We start from the raw sequence: 16,156 nt of genomic DNA on the forward strand, positions 1-16,156 counted from the left end.
GAGTCGGCTGCAGCTGCAAGCGGCTGTAGCTGAAGCTGTTGCTATGGCTACAGACCTTGCAGTGGCTGACTGGGGAAAAAAAAGAACGAGATCTAAAAAAACTTAGAAAACGGCTCCTGATTTTTGCTGTTAGATCGAGTATTCCGGACATACAACCTCCGGATAAACCAAAGTTTCCTGTAATATACCTCTACATAAACAAAACCAAAAAAAAACACTACTGCATGTTCTCACCTGTCTGCAGGTCTCACAGGAGCCTCGGTGGCAGCGCATTGAACATCTATGAAGGCCACACTCCAGCGGTTTGTCACAAGTATCACCGCAGGTTGGTATATCCTCTGTGCAGGGCAGTGCCGATTCTGGATGAATCAATATATAGCTACATTAATTTATCAAGAACTTCCATTCTTTTAATGTGGAATAGCTCTTCATATGAAAACTGTGCAAATATTAGTACAGTCCTCAAACCGCCAACATTTACCCTCAGTTTTATTTGAGATGTGTCCACTTGTCAGCATTTGTTGATAAAAATCAGCATGGAATTTAAACTAGCCTGCAATCCAGTCTTGGATGAGCCATAATTTCCTCCAGTAATTCTAGTGAGGTTGCTCCAGAATGTCCAAACTTGTGCGCATATACAGCACCGCAATTAGGTAGCTTCTACACTGGTCCATGATTAATTGCACCCTACAGTTTGTAAGTGCTTTAAATCGTTCAGGGGAAAATATACCATGGAGATTGATCATGTAAGTTTACTGGAGAGATTATGTAAGCTAAATATCAAGGGGAGATATGCAGCAGAGATTGATGCAAAAGAGAGTGTAATGTAAACTGTACAGTCAGGAAATGTCAGTTTGATTGCAGCTCTAGGTGAAAGGAAAAGGGGGAATTGTCAATAGTCTTGGAGAACAGTGGTAGGAACCACCGACTCACCTTGAAGCCATCTGCTTTGAAGTTGAAAAGGATTTTGTTTATGACATGCATACCTTTGGGGTTCCACAGCATGTTTCTGGTTTCTATCCACAAGAAGGAATGTTTTTAAATGAGATGAAAAGTACCAAGGAATCTCGCTGGAATCCGTGGCTCTCAAGGTGGTTCTTTGAGTTTTCGTGATATGCACATCAGATACTTTGGAGGCTCATGGAGTAATCAGAAGTAAATTATCTGCATTTTGCTGTCATAGGGAATTTGAAGGTTAGATTATGACTTTACATGAAATTGCAGAGCTTTGCAAGGCACAGGACAATATTACTTATATTGCTTTTATCGATTTCCATAAGGCTTTCGACCAAAACCTTATACAGCCCTCATGGAGAAACTGGTAAATATGAAGTCCCTGAAGAAATCTGCGAGAAGGAATGCTGCAGTTTGGAATCCCAGCTCAGGGGCAAACAGAAAGTCGAGGTTGTGAATAGTCTGGTTCAACCCAAGACAGTGGTTGGGGAGAGAGATAAAGAGTCAGTGGCGAGGGTATGGAATATGTGGTTAGTTCCAAAAATTATGGCTTCGGTCTTCCCAATGTTAAGCTGGAGGAAATTATGGCTCATCCAAGGCTGGATTGCAGGCTAGTAGTCTGGCAGCATAGAGGCAATGGACGGGTCAAGGGAAGTGGTGGAGAGGTAAACCAGTGTATCATCAGTTGACATGTGGAAGCTGACCCCACAGTGCCAGGATATAAAGAGAAGTCACCAGTAGAGATGCATTGGCTACAATTGGTTAGATAAAAGTGGACCAAGCGAGGGCAAACCCACCAAGCTGGACAATGGAACAGAGAAGTTTATATCTTATAAATATCATGTTCCATTTCCAGGATGTTGTGCTTAATACAATCTGCCATAGCATTGTAAGAGTAGCTATTTATTTTGGGATTCCCATTTTCCAATATGATAATATAAAACCAGATTTGGATCCCAACCTTACTGCTGAAAGGAGGCGAATGAAACCTTTTAGATAAGGCCATCTCTCACCACTTTGGCTCGATACTGTCTGCGTAGTTTATTCACTTACACGGAGTTATTTTAAATGCTTTGAGAAAATGGGCACTCCATCTTGTGCACTCAATACAACAATTAAGATTTATAGATGGGATCAGAGCAGTACACATGCATATAGGAGTTCACTGAAAGACCTCTCTCCTGAACCAGAGAGTCAAATTTACAGTCAGACAGTATACATAACGTGTGGCCAATTGGAGAGGTAGCTACGTTGCAATCACAGTTTGGAAAGTTAAAAAACACAAGTTTATTAAAAAAAACGTTCAAAATTATGCAATGTTTAAAACCAAATCTTAAAAGTAATAAAACTATACAGTAAAATGCAATTTGATGTAATTATAACATTTCAAAGGAACATTTCTAAAGAAATAGATTACTGCTGGAAATCCCCCTCCATCCAAAATAAAAATTAGCTAGCAACTGTGGAGGGAGAGGGGGAGGGGGAAGGGAAATGTGGAGGAGAAAAAAAAGCAGGGAATAAGAACAAGCAATTTCTGCCCCCATTATCTATTATAGCTATTTCCCATAACAATACAACGGCAACTTGCATTTATGTAGTTCCATTAATATAAAGAACATCGAAAGGCATTTCAGACAGGCATAAGGAAAACTGACACCAAGCAGAAGGAGAGATTAAGAGTGAGATGTAGTGTGGGACAGGATATGCATGGCATAGTTATGCACAATTTGGGAGTTTATGGAGGATATAGGAAGAAAGAGAGGGGTCAGCAAGGAGAATTGGGCCTGACATTCCAGAGGCCAGAAATGATCCCAGTGGAGAGGCCGCAGTTTGAGGCGAAATCTGGATCCACCAGATTTCTGTCCGATTTTCACTGCACTGAAAACCCCAATCGTCTGTTGGGCGGGGACAGTTGCACCTTCCACCTTCCCCTACATCCGGGTAGATTGTCCTGGGAATTCCATCCAGCTCAGCACTGTAGAGGCTAATCAGGTCCTATAATAGCTTCAAGAAAGCTCCAGGATTGCTGGAACTAAAAGTAAATCGATCCTAGCGGGATTGATTATCTTTTAAAGGCAGCCCCTTTGCTCCCCAAAGGACACAAACAACATTTTTAGGCCAATTTTCATCATCTCTTCTCAGGCCTCAAGGTCCCCTGATAGAGCAGCTGAGTGACACTCCAACCTCTACCACATCAACAGGGCAGGTGCAGACCATGCTCCCAATGTAAATGACCCTGTCCCCACTGAACTGAATATGGAGAATCAACACTAATCAAAGTCGATAGGCGTAATGGGGCTGGAAGAAGGAATAAATAGCGCAGGGCATGCAAACAAGGAATAAGCCATATTCAGAAAAGTACACCATTCTATGAAAGAATTCTGGCTTTATTAAAACATGACAAACTGGGTTTGGGAATCTGGAAGCCTCAACAATCCAAGGCTGTAAACAGCATACAGGCTATTGAGATAAGATAAGTTGTTGACACTGAATCAATAGCCTTGTTGAAACAGGAGGTTGGAGGCTCCCGACGTCTGAATCTTTGGAAAAAAGATAATGGTACACCCTGTTAAGGTGTTCTAAAGTACACTTTGTAAACAGGCACATAAAAGAAGAAACATATACCTTCGTAAGAATGACATCAAATGAAACACAGGAGACACGATTCTGTGTTGCAACCAGCTGAGGTAACTGAGAATTGCATAGATCACCCTGGTTGAGGTGTTTTAATTTACACATCGTAAAAAGACACAAACAGAAGACCTTGGTAAGAATGACATCAAATAGATGCACCTGCTGTTACAACCGTTTTTTATGATAAGCTTCGAACACCTAAAAGGAGAGACACGAGTCTGCATTGCTACCAGTTAAACTGACTAAGAATAGCAGGGGTCAGCAGAAAAATGACTAGAGATAATTAGCTTACATCAGCAGAAAACTTCAAAGGAAATACCACTGAGAAAAGATATAAAATTGAACTTTCAATGAGATATAGACTCGCTGTAAAGGGGCAAAGCGATTCTCAGCTTCAGAGGCAAGCTCTAAGTCTACACCTCTTTGTACCTCAGCTATCAAAGTTATTTGATTTTAGTGGATATCCTGGAAGAAGACTAGGAACTGCAAAACTGTAGAGAAGTTAAGATCTCTAATAAGAATTGTAAAGCTTATTCTTTTTGGGACTGTTAGTGTTGCGATTGAAACATCTACTGTAATTACATGTCGGTTCTTCAATAAATCTATATATTTTTAGAATTGTCTCATAATACTTCTGTATCAAACTCGCAAACTCAATCTCTGTACGCTCTTTGCTGATGAGTTGCAGAATTCTGGGAGAGTTTTCCGGACCCTCATAATATCCGGAACGTTACAGTCTAGCTAAACTTATTAAAAGTGCTATCTGGAGGACGGTAACATCTTCAGGTTGTTCCTTTCCTTTAGGGAAAGATAGTCTGGACCTTTAGACCCAATTAAGCGTCTTTAGGATTTGGCTACCTCAAACTTTAGTTGAAAGTGAACATCTGGGGAATACGCATGATCCGGGGTAGCCCTAAGGGGGCTAGGGCTAGTAATAATCCTTTCAGCCAAAGCAGTGCGCAGAAGTCCAAACACCACGACACTTCTGCCCCTTAAAGTGTTCATAGAAATTCAGGCCTATTGAGTCTGGAGATAACAAAGGCATGTAGAAGGGCTTCAGCGGCAGAGGTAGAAGAAAGTGGTCTTTCTGGTGGAGAGGATATGGGGTCTATCACTCAGCTAAGGGGCTCACAATCTGGTTCATTCTACCAGAATGACCAAGGAAAGGGATGGAATCAGTAGCAAAGAAGCAGAGTTTGTGGTGGGGGCAAAAAATGATGGCTTTGGTCTTCCTCCCAATGTTACAAATGGTGTTAAAGATTGTAGCTAATTCAGGAAACTCTTTCAGACTTTACATGAGCTCCCCAACTGAATTACAGTTTTATATTTGCTACACATTAGTCGCTCACTTGTGGCAATGAATGTGGAGAATCAACACCAAGCATAGTCTACAGGTGAAGCGGAGTTGGAAGGGATAATTAAACCAGGACACGCAAACATAATTCAATGCTCATTTGAAGTCATAAATTCTGTTCTTGTTTTTATACAATACTGGATTTTATATTATTTAAATAGCAATAATTATGGGAATTTGGGAAGCAGAGCACTAGAGGTGGGTAGAGTACAGCAGATTCTCTGCAGCACAGGCTGGGAGATGCAGGACAGAAACACCATAGCACCAGGGGGCTGTAATTACAATGAGGCAGTTTACATTATAATTGTGAACAAAGGAATTTATAATGGAAAACATTGACACAAAAATGGGACAAAAGTCATGACAACTGGAAGCAAGGTTTGTAGACAGCAAACATAGATTTTTAATGTGTTATAGGTAGATAGATGATATGTATATACATACTTGACTTTCCACAAGGACAAGCCCTGTAGTCTGATCGAGGACAATTTCCACAAGACCCACGGTGGCAGATCTGTTCACATGTATGATTACCACAAGGTAGAGTCTTCCCACAGACCTATGCAGCAATAATTTTATGAGTTGTCTTACTGAAATTTAAATCTCTAAAAATATTTACCTTAACATTGAGCCTTTGACAAATAAAGAGTATAGAAAATGGAAATAACTAAGCCTAATCAGTTAGCAGAACCATTTGTCAGTATGACCATTTCCAAAACCATTTATTTTCTCCAAAAAGCCATGTTTTGTGCAATTACTTTTTGATGAGAATTTTGTTAGGGCAGTCACTTCTTTACTCACTAATTAATACTCTTCAAGGTTCTTTAGAAAATTAGAGAAAAACAATAGATGTAACAATACGTGTTCAACCAGTAGGAATAATTACATACATGTAAACAACGGATATACATTTGTGAGACAAAAAATTATGCATTTTTATTTATGCTGGATTAATTATTGAATCCTTTCCCACTAGACACAATACAAACAAGGTTAAAATTAAGTAGCCTTAGCTGATACATTAAGCTGCTAATATACAATACATTCTGATATAAGCCAAAGGCACCAACACAGAATCATGGAATGGTTACAGCACAGGAGGCTATTCAGCCCGTCGAGCCCATGCCAGCTCTCTGCAAGAGCACTTCAGCTAGTCCCACTCCCCCGCCCTTTCCCCGTAGACCTGCAAATGTTTTTCCTTCAGGTACTTATCCAACTCCCTTTTGAAAGCCATGATTGAATCTGTCTCCACCACCCTTTCAGGCAGTGCATTCCAGATCATAACCTCTTGCGGCGTAAAAAAGTTTTTCCTCATGTCGCCTTTGGATCTTCTGCCAATCACCTTAAATCTGTGTCCTCTGGTTCTCGACCCTTCCGCCAATGGGAACAGTTTCTCTCTATCTACTCTGTCTAGACCCCTCATGATTGTGAACACCTCTATCAAATTTCCTCTCAACCTTCGCTGCTCTAAGGAGAACAACCCCAGCTTCTCCAGTCTGTCCACGTAACTGAAGTCCCTCATCCCTGGAACCATTCTCGTAAATCTTTTCTGCACCCTCTCTAAGGCCTTTACATCCTTCCTAAAGTGCGGTGCCCAGAATTGGACACAGTACTCCAGTTGAGGCCGAGCCAGTGTTTTATAAAGGTTCATCATAGCTTCCCTGCTTTTGTACTTTATGCCTCTATTTATGAAGCCCAGGAACCCATTTGCTTTTTTAGCCGCTTTCTTAACCTGCCCTGCCACCTTCAACGATTTCCATGCAGGAGTCAGGCATGTCTGTAGGTTGTTCCTGTACAACAGAAGTTAGTTTAACATCCTTCACTTTATGTAGTTTTTAAATTTATACTGACACCTGGATGGGCCTGGGGCGCAGGGCAGAATAGTGGCAGCATGAGTATAACAATTATACTACTGGCACCTGGAATTATATTTATTTTAAGTCTGGTACAGCAGGGAATGAGAGTCTGGGCCAGAGGCCTGAAGTTGGAGCTTTGTCGGAGGTAGCCAGCCCAGAGGATGCTAGAGGCTGCAACAAAAAGTCACAGTGGAGAGCACAGCTGCACCCAAGGGCGAAGGTTACATTTTTTTCAGGCAGTTCGACCACAGCTGGATTGGAGGCAGGGGGACAGATTAATAAAGATATAAACAATATAAACAACTACAAAAGTATAGGGAGAGATTTTTTTTTTTTTAATATAAAGTGGCACCTGCAGACATAACATGGAATTAACTGCTGACATTTTAGTATTGGAAATGCCATTGGAGATGTTTAGCTATGAAGCACACAACCCATGTGCCAATATCCTCATTTTTAAACTCCACGGAGAACTAAGTCTCGGGCTTGCACTTCTTCGTCAGCCACGCTGGTGATATATCACAGGTATGACCCACATATCTACCAGAGCATCTTCAGTCACTTTAATGAAAACTGGCACTTGAGGGCTGATGAAGAGTCAACTGACCCCAGAGAGGGGAAAAATACATCACTACAAACTGCATACTACAGGAAAGAGGTTTTCTGTGGTTTACAATTCCATAGCAGCAAGTCTGAACTGATTAATTGTACAGATTATTTCCGTCCCCACACTCCCTCAGAAAATCTGCATTTTCTTCCTCCTACCATCACACACAGATGTGGATTAGGATTATCAGCTGGTTAATATAGTCAAGTCAGTTTTTAACACTACTGCCCCATCTCAATTTCTAATTATGCAATGGATTTCAACAACAGATTCTGGTTCAGCCTTCAGAAAGATGACTACAGATGAAGGAAGTCAGTTGATCTACCTAGCTAACCTGGTGTAATTGAATTCAGTTTACCTCTTCACACTGCCATTGTGGACTAGCACACAGCCGCTCAGTTGTTTTCCTGCCACACAAACAGCGCTGCCTGCTGACACGAGGACACTCTGGGCAACCACCTAAAAACAGAAATTCACAAAGTTACGGACATTTTAGACAGACTCAAGCATGGTACAGTAGAGCTTTTGTGAGTGTCAGAGAGTTGGCTGGCCAACAATCTTCATCATTTGCACATTCTCTTAAAAGCTCTCCCTTAAATGCTCTATCTGGACTTTGAAAACATACATTCTGACGAAGGGGCAGGTCATTTGAAAAACAATAAAATGTGTACAATCCTCAATCAGTAATTTAAAAATACTTTTATGAAATGTTACATGACATAAATACAGAAGGCTGTGGGGCACAATGTAAGAACATTGTTCTCTCACTTCTGGAATATTAAAATCAACCCAAACTGACAAAATGAGCAACTCTTCAGTCAGTTGCAGGAGTACATGAAATGTAGTCAGACACAAGACATATCCAACTGGGCATAAATCCACAGTAAAATTCTATAAGGGCTCAGAGTAAGAGATTAGGGTTTTTTTTAAAAGGTTTAAACCCAATAACTGTGGATCATGAAACGTTAAATGCAGCATCAATCTAGACTGGCCATAATTGTAGTGCTTCAGAGCTACAACTTAAGCATGAGTGGGAAGCCAATAACTCTGCCGATTGGTGACAGACGTTCCCGTGAATGAGAACAAAGGATTAACCAGAGTTTTATTTTCTCTCTCCCGGGTTGGGTAGAACTTCTAAAGAATACAAGAGAGAAGGGGTGGGTGGAGTAATGGATTACCACATCATCCTTTCACCTCAGAGCTGCATTCTAATCCAGCCTGGACAAATGGGATGAAAGCATGTAATGGCTGTAAGGGTCAAACATAAAATTTGCACTGGTCCACAACAGAAAATTACCCCAATAGGTAAAGTCACAATGGTACAGTAACTGCACTGATCTAAGATTAAGGCAACATCGCTTGTCTTGTTGAGCACAAAAAGTTAAATAATTTCACGTTACTGTTCAGCGCAAATGAAAAATATAACTTTGCTTTGTACCACAATAGCCATCAAGATACGATTCGAATGATTTGGAAAAATGTAAAAGTGGTCATCTTCTAGTGTCTTAAACCTATCCTCTGAATTAGGTTGCGAGTTTAAGTCAGGATGGCCTATCCCTTATATTCACCTATCCAAGTTGGGGAAGCTTAGTTACTTTTTAAAGCAGATTTAGCTATACATGAAAAAAATGCATTCCCATCTCAGCTGTGATGAAAGAAGATTTGAAACACAGACATTATTTGTCTTGCTGCACTTAAATCACACTGAATAATCAAAAAATGACATAAATGCTCCAAAGAGAGAATTCAGAAGAAACTTCTTTACCCAGAGAGTGTTGAGAATGTGGAACTCGCTACCACAGGGAGTGGTTGAAACGAATAGTATAGATGCCTTTAAGGGGCGGCTAGATAAGCATATGAGGGAGAAGGGAATAGAGGGTTATGCCGATAGAGTCAGATGAGGAAAAACGGGAGGAGGCTTGAGTGCAGCATAAACGCCAGCATGGACTGGTTGGGCCGAATGGCCTGTTTCTGTGCCGTATCTCTTATGTAATATGTAATGTAACGGTTCCGCTCTCTAGACTGTAAGGTATGTAAGGGAGGGGGCAGATGGAAAATAAATGATCAAAATTATTGCTTTACACCTATGCCCCAATTGGATTAGGTATCGCGAAGAGTTCATTGGAAATCAACAGTACAATTTTCTCTACCAAATAGTATGGCCTAGAAATTCATTGACGCCACTTTTGGGGCGCTAAAGTGGGGCGTCCGCTAAAGTTTGCAGCCGCCGCCAAATCTAGGCCACTTCTCCGATATTCATTAGCTTTGCCCTACTAGTTCGGGCGAGTGCTAAAACTGCTGCTGGACGCCTCTCTTTGGGCGCTAAGCCGGAGGTGGTGATCGATAGCGCCGAGGCCGGGCGCAGCGCAGGTGCGGCCATCTCGTGATTGACAGCAGACACCCTGGCGCCGGCCAGCTCTTAAGGGGGAAGGGTCGACTGTGTCTGCTGCCACGCCCTGGATAGTGGAGCCCTCCAGCTAGGCCTGAACACTGCTGCTGGACCCAAATAGCGCCTGAAGACATGGAGAAGGCCCGTGAACGTGCGCAGCGCTTCTCAGAGCGTGATCTGAGTGTGCTGCTTGCTGCTGTGGAGAAGAGGCGCCATGTTTTGTACCCGGACAATGGCAAGAAGGCGACGGTCCGCGTCTACAGGAGAGCCTGGAGGCATGTCGCCAGCAAGCTGTCAGCCAACAGCGACGTCCCCAGGACCGGTGCCCAATGCCGCAAAAAGTTAAATGACCTCACACGCATTGTCAGGGTGAGTACCCTTTCCAGTGACCTCCTCATCCTTGCATGTGCACCTCACATTATGGGCAAAGGGACCTGAAAGCTCTAATGGCCAGCCTTCATCCAGCAGCTATGGGACAGGCATGAGCATCAATTGCACATTCTGCACTTAAAACACAGGCCAAGCTATTCCACCATGGGAGGCATTGCACACCAGATCATGGCGACACACTGGCCAGGCTATTCCACCATGGGAGGCATTGCACACCAGATCATGGCGACACACTGGCCAGGCTATTCCACCATGGGAGGCAGTGCACACCAGATCATGGCGACACACTGGCCAGGCTATTCCACCATGGGAGGCAGTGCACACAAGATCACGGCGACACACTGTACTTAGAGGCCGTCCTTTCTCTTGCAGGCCAAGCTGGCGAATAATCGCAAGAGCCGGACTGCGACCGGGGGAGGCTGACCCCATATCCAGCCACTCCCCGACCTGCAACATCGCGTGGAGCGCCTCATGGGTGGCCGGGTGATTGGGCCCGTTGCATGCGGAGATGCCGACCCTGTTCTGGGCAGCAATGGTAAGGACATCACCTTTTGCACCTCTCTCGTCCCACTTGTGCATCAGATCTACATCTTTTGCCACTGTCCGACCAATGCGCTGAATGCCACCACTCATGCATCCCGCACGGACGCCCTCTCCTCACTCTAAAGCTACTCTTGTGCCTTCCTGCTTTCAGATGGTCAAGAGGAGGTCCCCCAACTTGCCAGTGACAGACCCTCCGAGGAGGAGCAAGAGGAAGGCGGCCCATCAGGGGAACCCTCAGCCGCGGCCACCCAGGCCAATGTAGGGGACACGTCTTCCCTGGAGGGCAGCGTGGCGGAAGTGTCGAAGGGGAGGGGAGCTCCTGGGACCTGCGTGCTGCAGAAAGGCGGGAGGGGGGTGGAAGCTCGGCGGCCTTCTCCCCAGAGGGGGGATGCGTCGGAGGGGAGTCCAATTGCTGGGCCCAGCGGCCTCCAGCAACGCAGGAAGGGTCGGCCAGCTCGGCGGCCTTCTCCCCAGAGGAAGAGTCCGGCCTCCAGTCAGGAGATGCTCTTCGCCGAGGAGATGGAACGCCTCGAAGACTTGTCCGCGAACTCGGAGAGCCGGCACACGGAGCTCATGGCGGCAGTGGCACGGTTGCCTGAGTCCATCGATTCCCTCTCTCGGAGTGTGGCCGAGTTCGGGCCCTTAGAGGCCACCAGTCGGGCGGAATACCGGGCAGATCTGTCAGCGACTGGCCAGGTGATTAGTGGTGCCGTCCAGTCACTGGCTGCTCTGCTGCGGTCAGTGAACAGGTCAACACGGGCACTCACTGCTGCCACACTCGCTGTGTCAGCCAGGCATCGCCAGGGCACCCGGCGCGCTGCAGCAGCACAGCGGTCTGTCCCTCGGCAGATTGGTGCGCATGCTGCAGTGCTGGCCCAGGCGAGTGCCAGTGTCTCAGGCGACCAGCGAGCGCCTGCCATCCGCCAGCTTGCCGCCATTCCTCCAGCCGCCACTGCCACTCCCCCAGTGGAGCTGCCAGGAGCTGCTGCAGCGACTGATGCTGGCCAGCCACAGCTGTAGCAATCAACAGCCGCCCGCTCGACGGCCAGACCTCGACTAGGCCGACCCCCAAGGGCATCGGCCGTCACGACGTGTGCCCCTCAGGAGCCTGCCCCCAGCCTTGTAGCAGCCAATGGCCTTACTTTGAGGTGGAGCAGCAGGGCGGGCAGGGGCCACCCAAAGATGGCCAAGGCATCGCCCTAGCGGGCCAAATAGTCGAATGTGTGGCCAGTTGTGTTTGTTTTTTGAGGCCGAGAATTGGATGTTTGTTTTTTGAGGCCGAGGATGTGATGTTTGTTTTTACGAAGGCCGAGGATGACGGCCATTTTAGTTGCCCTATTTTGTTAATCCTCCCCAGGTTGTGGGAGCGAGTAATGTGTTTGAGTGTTTTTTGGGGGTTTCGTCTGTTTTTGGTTTTCATGTGGGAAGGGCCCAGAGTTTGTACAATAAAGCATTTTATTTATTCACACTGTCCATGTTTGATCTTTGAAGTGTTTGTTGCCTTAACCGGCTGAGGGCTTGCGGAGCGGCTGCAATCATGTTCTATCATTGGCACAAGCCATTCCCTGACAGGGGGCCTAGAAGTGACGTTCAATAAGCCGCCGACAGGCGGCCCTTGGACCTTGCGCGTCCCTCCTGGGCTGGTACTCCTCGTCCTCATGCTCCTCCTGCTCCTCCTCCTGAGGTGGTGGTCCAACGTGAGGTGGCAGTGCCTGAGTCCTGCGGATAGCCAGGTTGTGCAGCATGCAGCAAACGACGACGAATTGGGAGACTCGATCCTGCGAATACTGGAGGGCTCCCCCGGAGCGATCGAGACAGCGGAACCGTTGCTTGAGCACGCCGATTGTTTGTTCTATGAGGTTCCTCGTCGCTTGATGGCTCTCGTTGTATGCCTCTTCAGCAGGGGTCGTGGGCGCGCGGAGCGGGGTCATGAGCCAGGTACACAAAGGATAGCCTTTGTCCCCGATAAGCCATCCTCTTGGGGGAGGCTGTGCCTGGAACATGTCAGCCACAGCTGTCTGTCGCAGGATAAAGGCATCGTGGCTGCTGCCTGGAAAGCGGGCATTGACAGCTAGGATGCGCTGCCTGTGGTCACACACCAGCTGTACATTAAGGGAATGGTAGCCCTTCCGGTTGCGGTACTCCTCGGCATGCTCAAGAGGTGCCCGCAAAGCCACATGCGTGCAGTCAATGGCGCCCTGCACCATGGGGAAGCCCGCTATTCTTGCAAACCCCATTGCACGCTGCTGCTGCTTGTCCAGGGTCATGGGGAAGGAGATGAATTGATGTCTCCTTCTGAAAAGGGCTTCGGTTACCTGGCGGATGCAGCAATGCACGGCGAACTGGGAGATGTTAGCGATGTCCCCAGTAGCGGATTGGAAGGAGCCGGAGGCATAGAAGTTGAGAGCCACCGTCACCTTCACTGCCACCGACAGAGACGTCCTGCGCATCAGCTGTGGCTGCAGATCTCTCTGAAGCAGCCGGCAGATGTCTGCAACCACCTCCCTTCGGAATCGCAGCCTCCTAACACACATCGCGGCAGACATGGTCAGATAGGAGGTCTGCTGGCGGTATACCCTGCGTGGGTAAGGCCTCAGTTGGAGACGCCTGTTGCCCCCTCTGCGTCTAGCCAGGGCTGCCACTCTCTCACGGCATCTGTAAGCCCTTCTGGCATAAGGCTGAAATTCTGCGTTGCCACCCAATGCAGCCCCCATTATATGCTGGCAAACACTGAGCTCTGAATGAGGCAAAGATAATTGGTAAGCTCTGGCCTGAGCCAAAAATACCTGTCCAAGTGTTGGTCCAAACCAGTAAACTCTCCTCCTTGGTCTCTGTCCAAAAAACCGTTGCTCAAGAGTGAATGCTGCAAAATGGCTGGCCTTTATACTGCTGGGTAAGTGCCCTTTAATTAGCGCTCCCCGCGGCCCGGCTGGCCTGTGTACCGTTCCACTTCACAGTCGCTCGGGCCACCCGGCGCACAATGGGCCGGCGCAAGTGAAGTTCCGGTTTGGGGCGCACAAAGGGCGTTGCACTATTAAATGACGTCATGATCTGCGCGCGCAGCAGGGCGCGTGCTAAGACTTTGCGCCGGCGCTAAATGTGTCCTGAAGTTGGGGAGAGGCGCAGATCGCGCTGCGCCCGGGCGATAAGCGCCTAGCGCTCGAGATCTACTCCCCCTAAGGCGCTAACGGCTGGCGCGCCCAACTGAATTTCTAGGCCTATGTGCCTTACAGTTAAAATTAAAGACGGCTTTTTCCCAGATGTAAGCACAATGCCTCACTCGTACAATGTCTATACTATACTTCCCAAATCTTTATGCCTTAACTAACTTCCTGAGAATAGAACAACTTGCATTTATAGAACGCCTTTAACGTAGCAAAATAAGAACATAAGAAATAGGAGCAGGAGTAGGCCAATCGGCCCCTCGAGCCTGCTCCGCCATTCAATAAGATCATGGCTGATCTGATCCTAACCGCCAATCCACTATCACAGAACCATCTCCTGAACCTAACAGAATTAGACACACGAAATAGGAGCAGGATCAGGCTACACGGCCCCTGGGCCCGCTCCGCTACCCACAGGGCCATGACCGATCCGAACCTAGACTCATGTCCAAATTCCTGCCCGCTCCCCGTAACCCTTAATTCCCTTTACTTCTAGGAAACTGTCTATTTCTGTTTTAAATTTATGTTATGATGTACCTTCTACAGCTTTTTGGGGCAGCATATTCCATAGACCTACCACCCTCTGAGTGAAGTAGTTCCTCCTCATCTCAGAATAAGGGGCTGCTCTTTCAAAACTAAGACTATGCCCCCTAGTTCTAGTTTCACCCATCATCGGGAACATCTTCCCCGCATCCACCCGATCCAACCCCTTCACAATCTTATATGTTTCAATAAGATCGCCTCTCATTCTTCTGAACTCCAATGAGTAGAGTCCCAATCTACTCAACCTCTCCTCATATGTCCATCCCCTCATGCCCGGGATTAACCGAGTGAACCTTCTTTGTACTGACTCGAGAGCAAGTATGTCCTTTCTTAAGTATGGACACCAAAACTGTACGCAGTATTCCAGGTGCGGTCTCACCAATACCTTGTACAACTGAAGCAATACCTCCCTATTTTTATATTCTATCCCCCTAGCAATGAAAGCCAACATTCCATTGGCCTTCTTAATCACTTGCTGCACCTGCATACTAACCTTTTGAGTTTCGTGCACCAGGACCCCCAGATCCCTTTGTACTTCAGTACTTTCAAGTTTCTTGCCATTAAGATAATAACTTGCTCTACGATTTTTCCTGCCAAAGTGCATAACCTCACACTTTCTAGTATTGTATTCCATATGCCAAATCTCTGCCCACTTACTTAGCCTGTCTATGTCCCCTTGCAGGTTTTTTATGTCCTCCTCACTCACTACTTTCCCCCCCATCTTAGTATCATCTGCAAACTTTGATATGTTACACTCGGTCCCCTCCTCCAAATCGTTAATATAGATTGTAAAGAGTTGGGGACCCAGCACTGACCCCTGCGGAACACCATTAGTTACTGATTGCCAGTCTGAGAATGAACCATTTATCCCAACTCTCTGCCTTCTGTTAGATAGCCAATCCTCTATCCATGCCAGAATATTACCCCCAATCCCGTGATTTTTTATCTTAAGCAATAATCTTTTGTGTGGCACCTTGTCAAATGCCTTTTGGAAGTCTAAATACACTACGTCCACTGGTTTCCCTTTATCCACCCTATATGTTACTTCCTCAAAGAACTCCAGCAAATTTGTCAAACATGACTTCCCCTTCATAAAACCATGCTGACTTTGTCCTATTAAATTATGATTATCCAAATGTCCTGTTACTGTCTCCTTAATAATGGACTCCAAAATTTTACCTACCACAGATGTTAGGCTAACCGGTCTATAGTTTCCAGCCTTCTCTCTACTGCCCTTTTTAAATAAGGGTGTTACATTAGCAGTTTTCCAGTCTGCCGGGACCTTTGCCGAGTCCAGGGAGCTTTGGAAAATTATTACCAATGCATCCACAATCCCTACTGCCACTTCCCTCAAGACCCTAGGATGTAAGCCATCAGGTCCAGGTGATTTATCCGCCTTGAGTCCCAAGGTGCCTCACAGGAGCTACTATCAAACAAAATTTGACACCGAGCCACATAAGGAGATGTATTAGGGCACATGATCAAAGAGGTTTTAAGGAGCGTCTTAAAGGAGGAAAGAGAGGTAGAGAGGTTTATGGAGGGAATTTCAGTGCTTAGGGCTGCGGCAGCTGAAGCACTGCCACCAATGGTGGAGCGATTAAAATCGGAGATGCGCAAGAGGCCAGAAATGGAGGAGCACAGATATCTCGGACGGTTGTAGGGCTGGAGGAGGTTACAGAGGTAGGGAGGGGAGAGGCAATGAAGGGTTTTGAAAACAAGGAT

The 16,156-nt window shown here is 46.2% G+C and overlaps 1 protein-coding gene across 1 annotated transcript in view; it reads right to left on the reverse strand.

The window, feature by feature from the left end:
- Positions 1-16,156, reverse strand: part of nfxl1 (nuclear transcription factor, X-box binding-like 1) — a 217,386-nt gene that overhangs the window by 163,857 nt on the left and 37,373 nt on the right. Inside the window, exons 7-9 of the mRNA XM_085969766.1 lie at positions 7,764-7,864; positions 5,387-5,501; positions 235-359 (exon numbers count right to left, since the gene is read on the reverse strand). Coding sequence (XP_085825892.1) covers positions 235-359; positions 5,387-5,501; positions 7,764-7,864 — 341 coding nt within the window. The remainder of the gene's footprint in view (positions 1-234; positions 360-5,386; positions 5,502-7,763; positions 7,865-16,156) is intronic.

The sequence above is a fragment of the Somniosus microcephalus genome, chromosome 2 (assembly GCF_052327205.1).
Source record: "Somniosus microcephalus isolate GS21.2 chromosome 2, FLI_Smic_1.0, whole genome shotgun sequence".
NCBI lineage: Eukaryota > Metazoa > Chordata > Chondrichthyes > Squaliformes > Somniosidae > Somniosus > Somniosus microcephalus.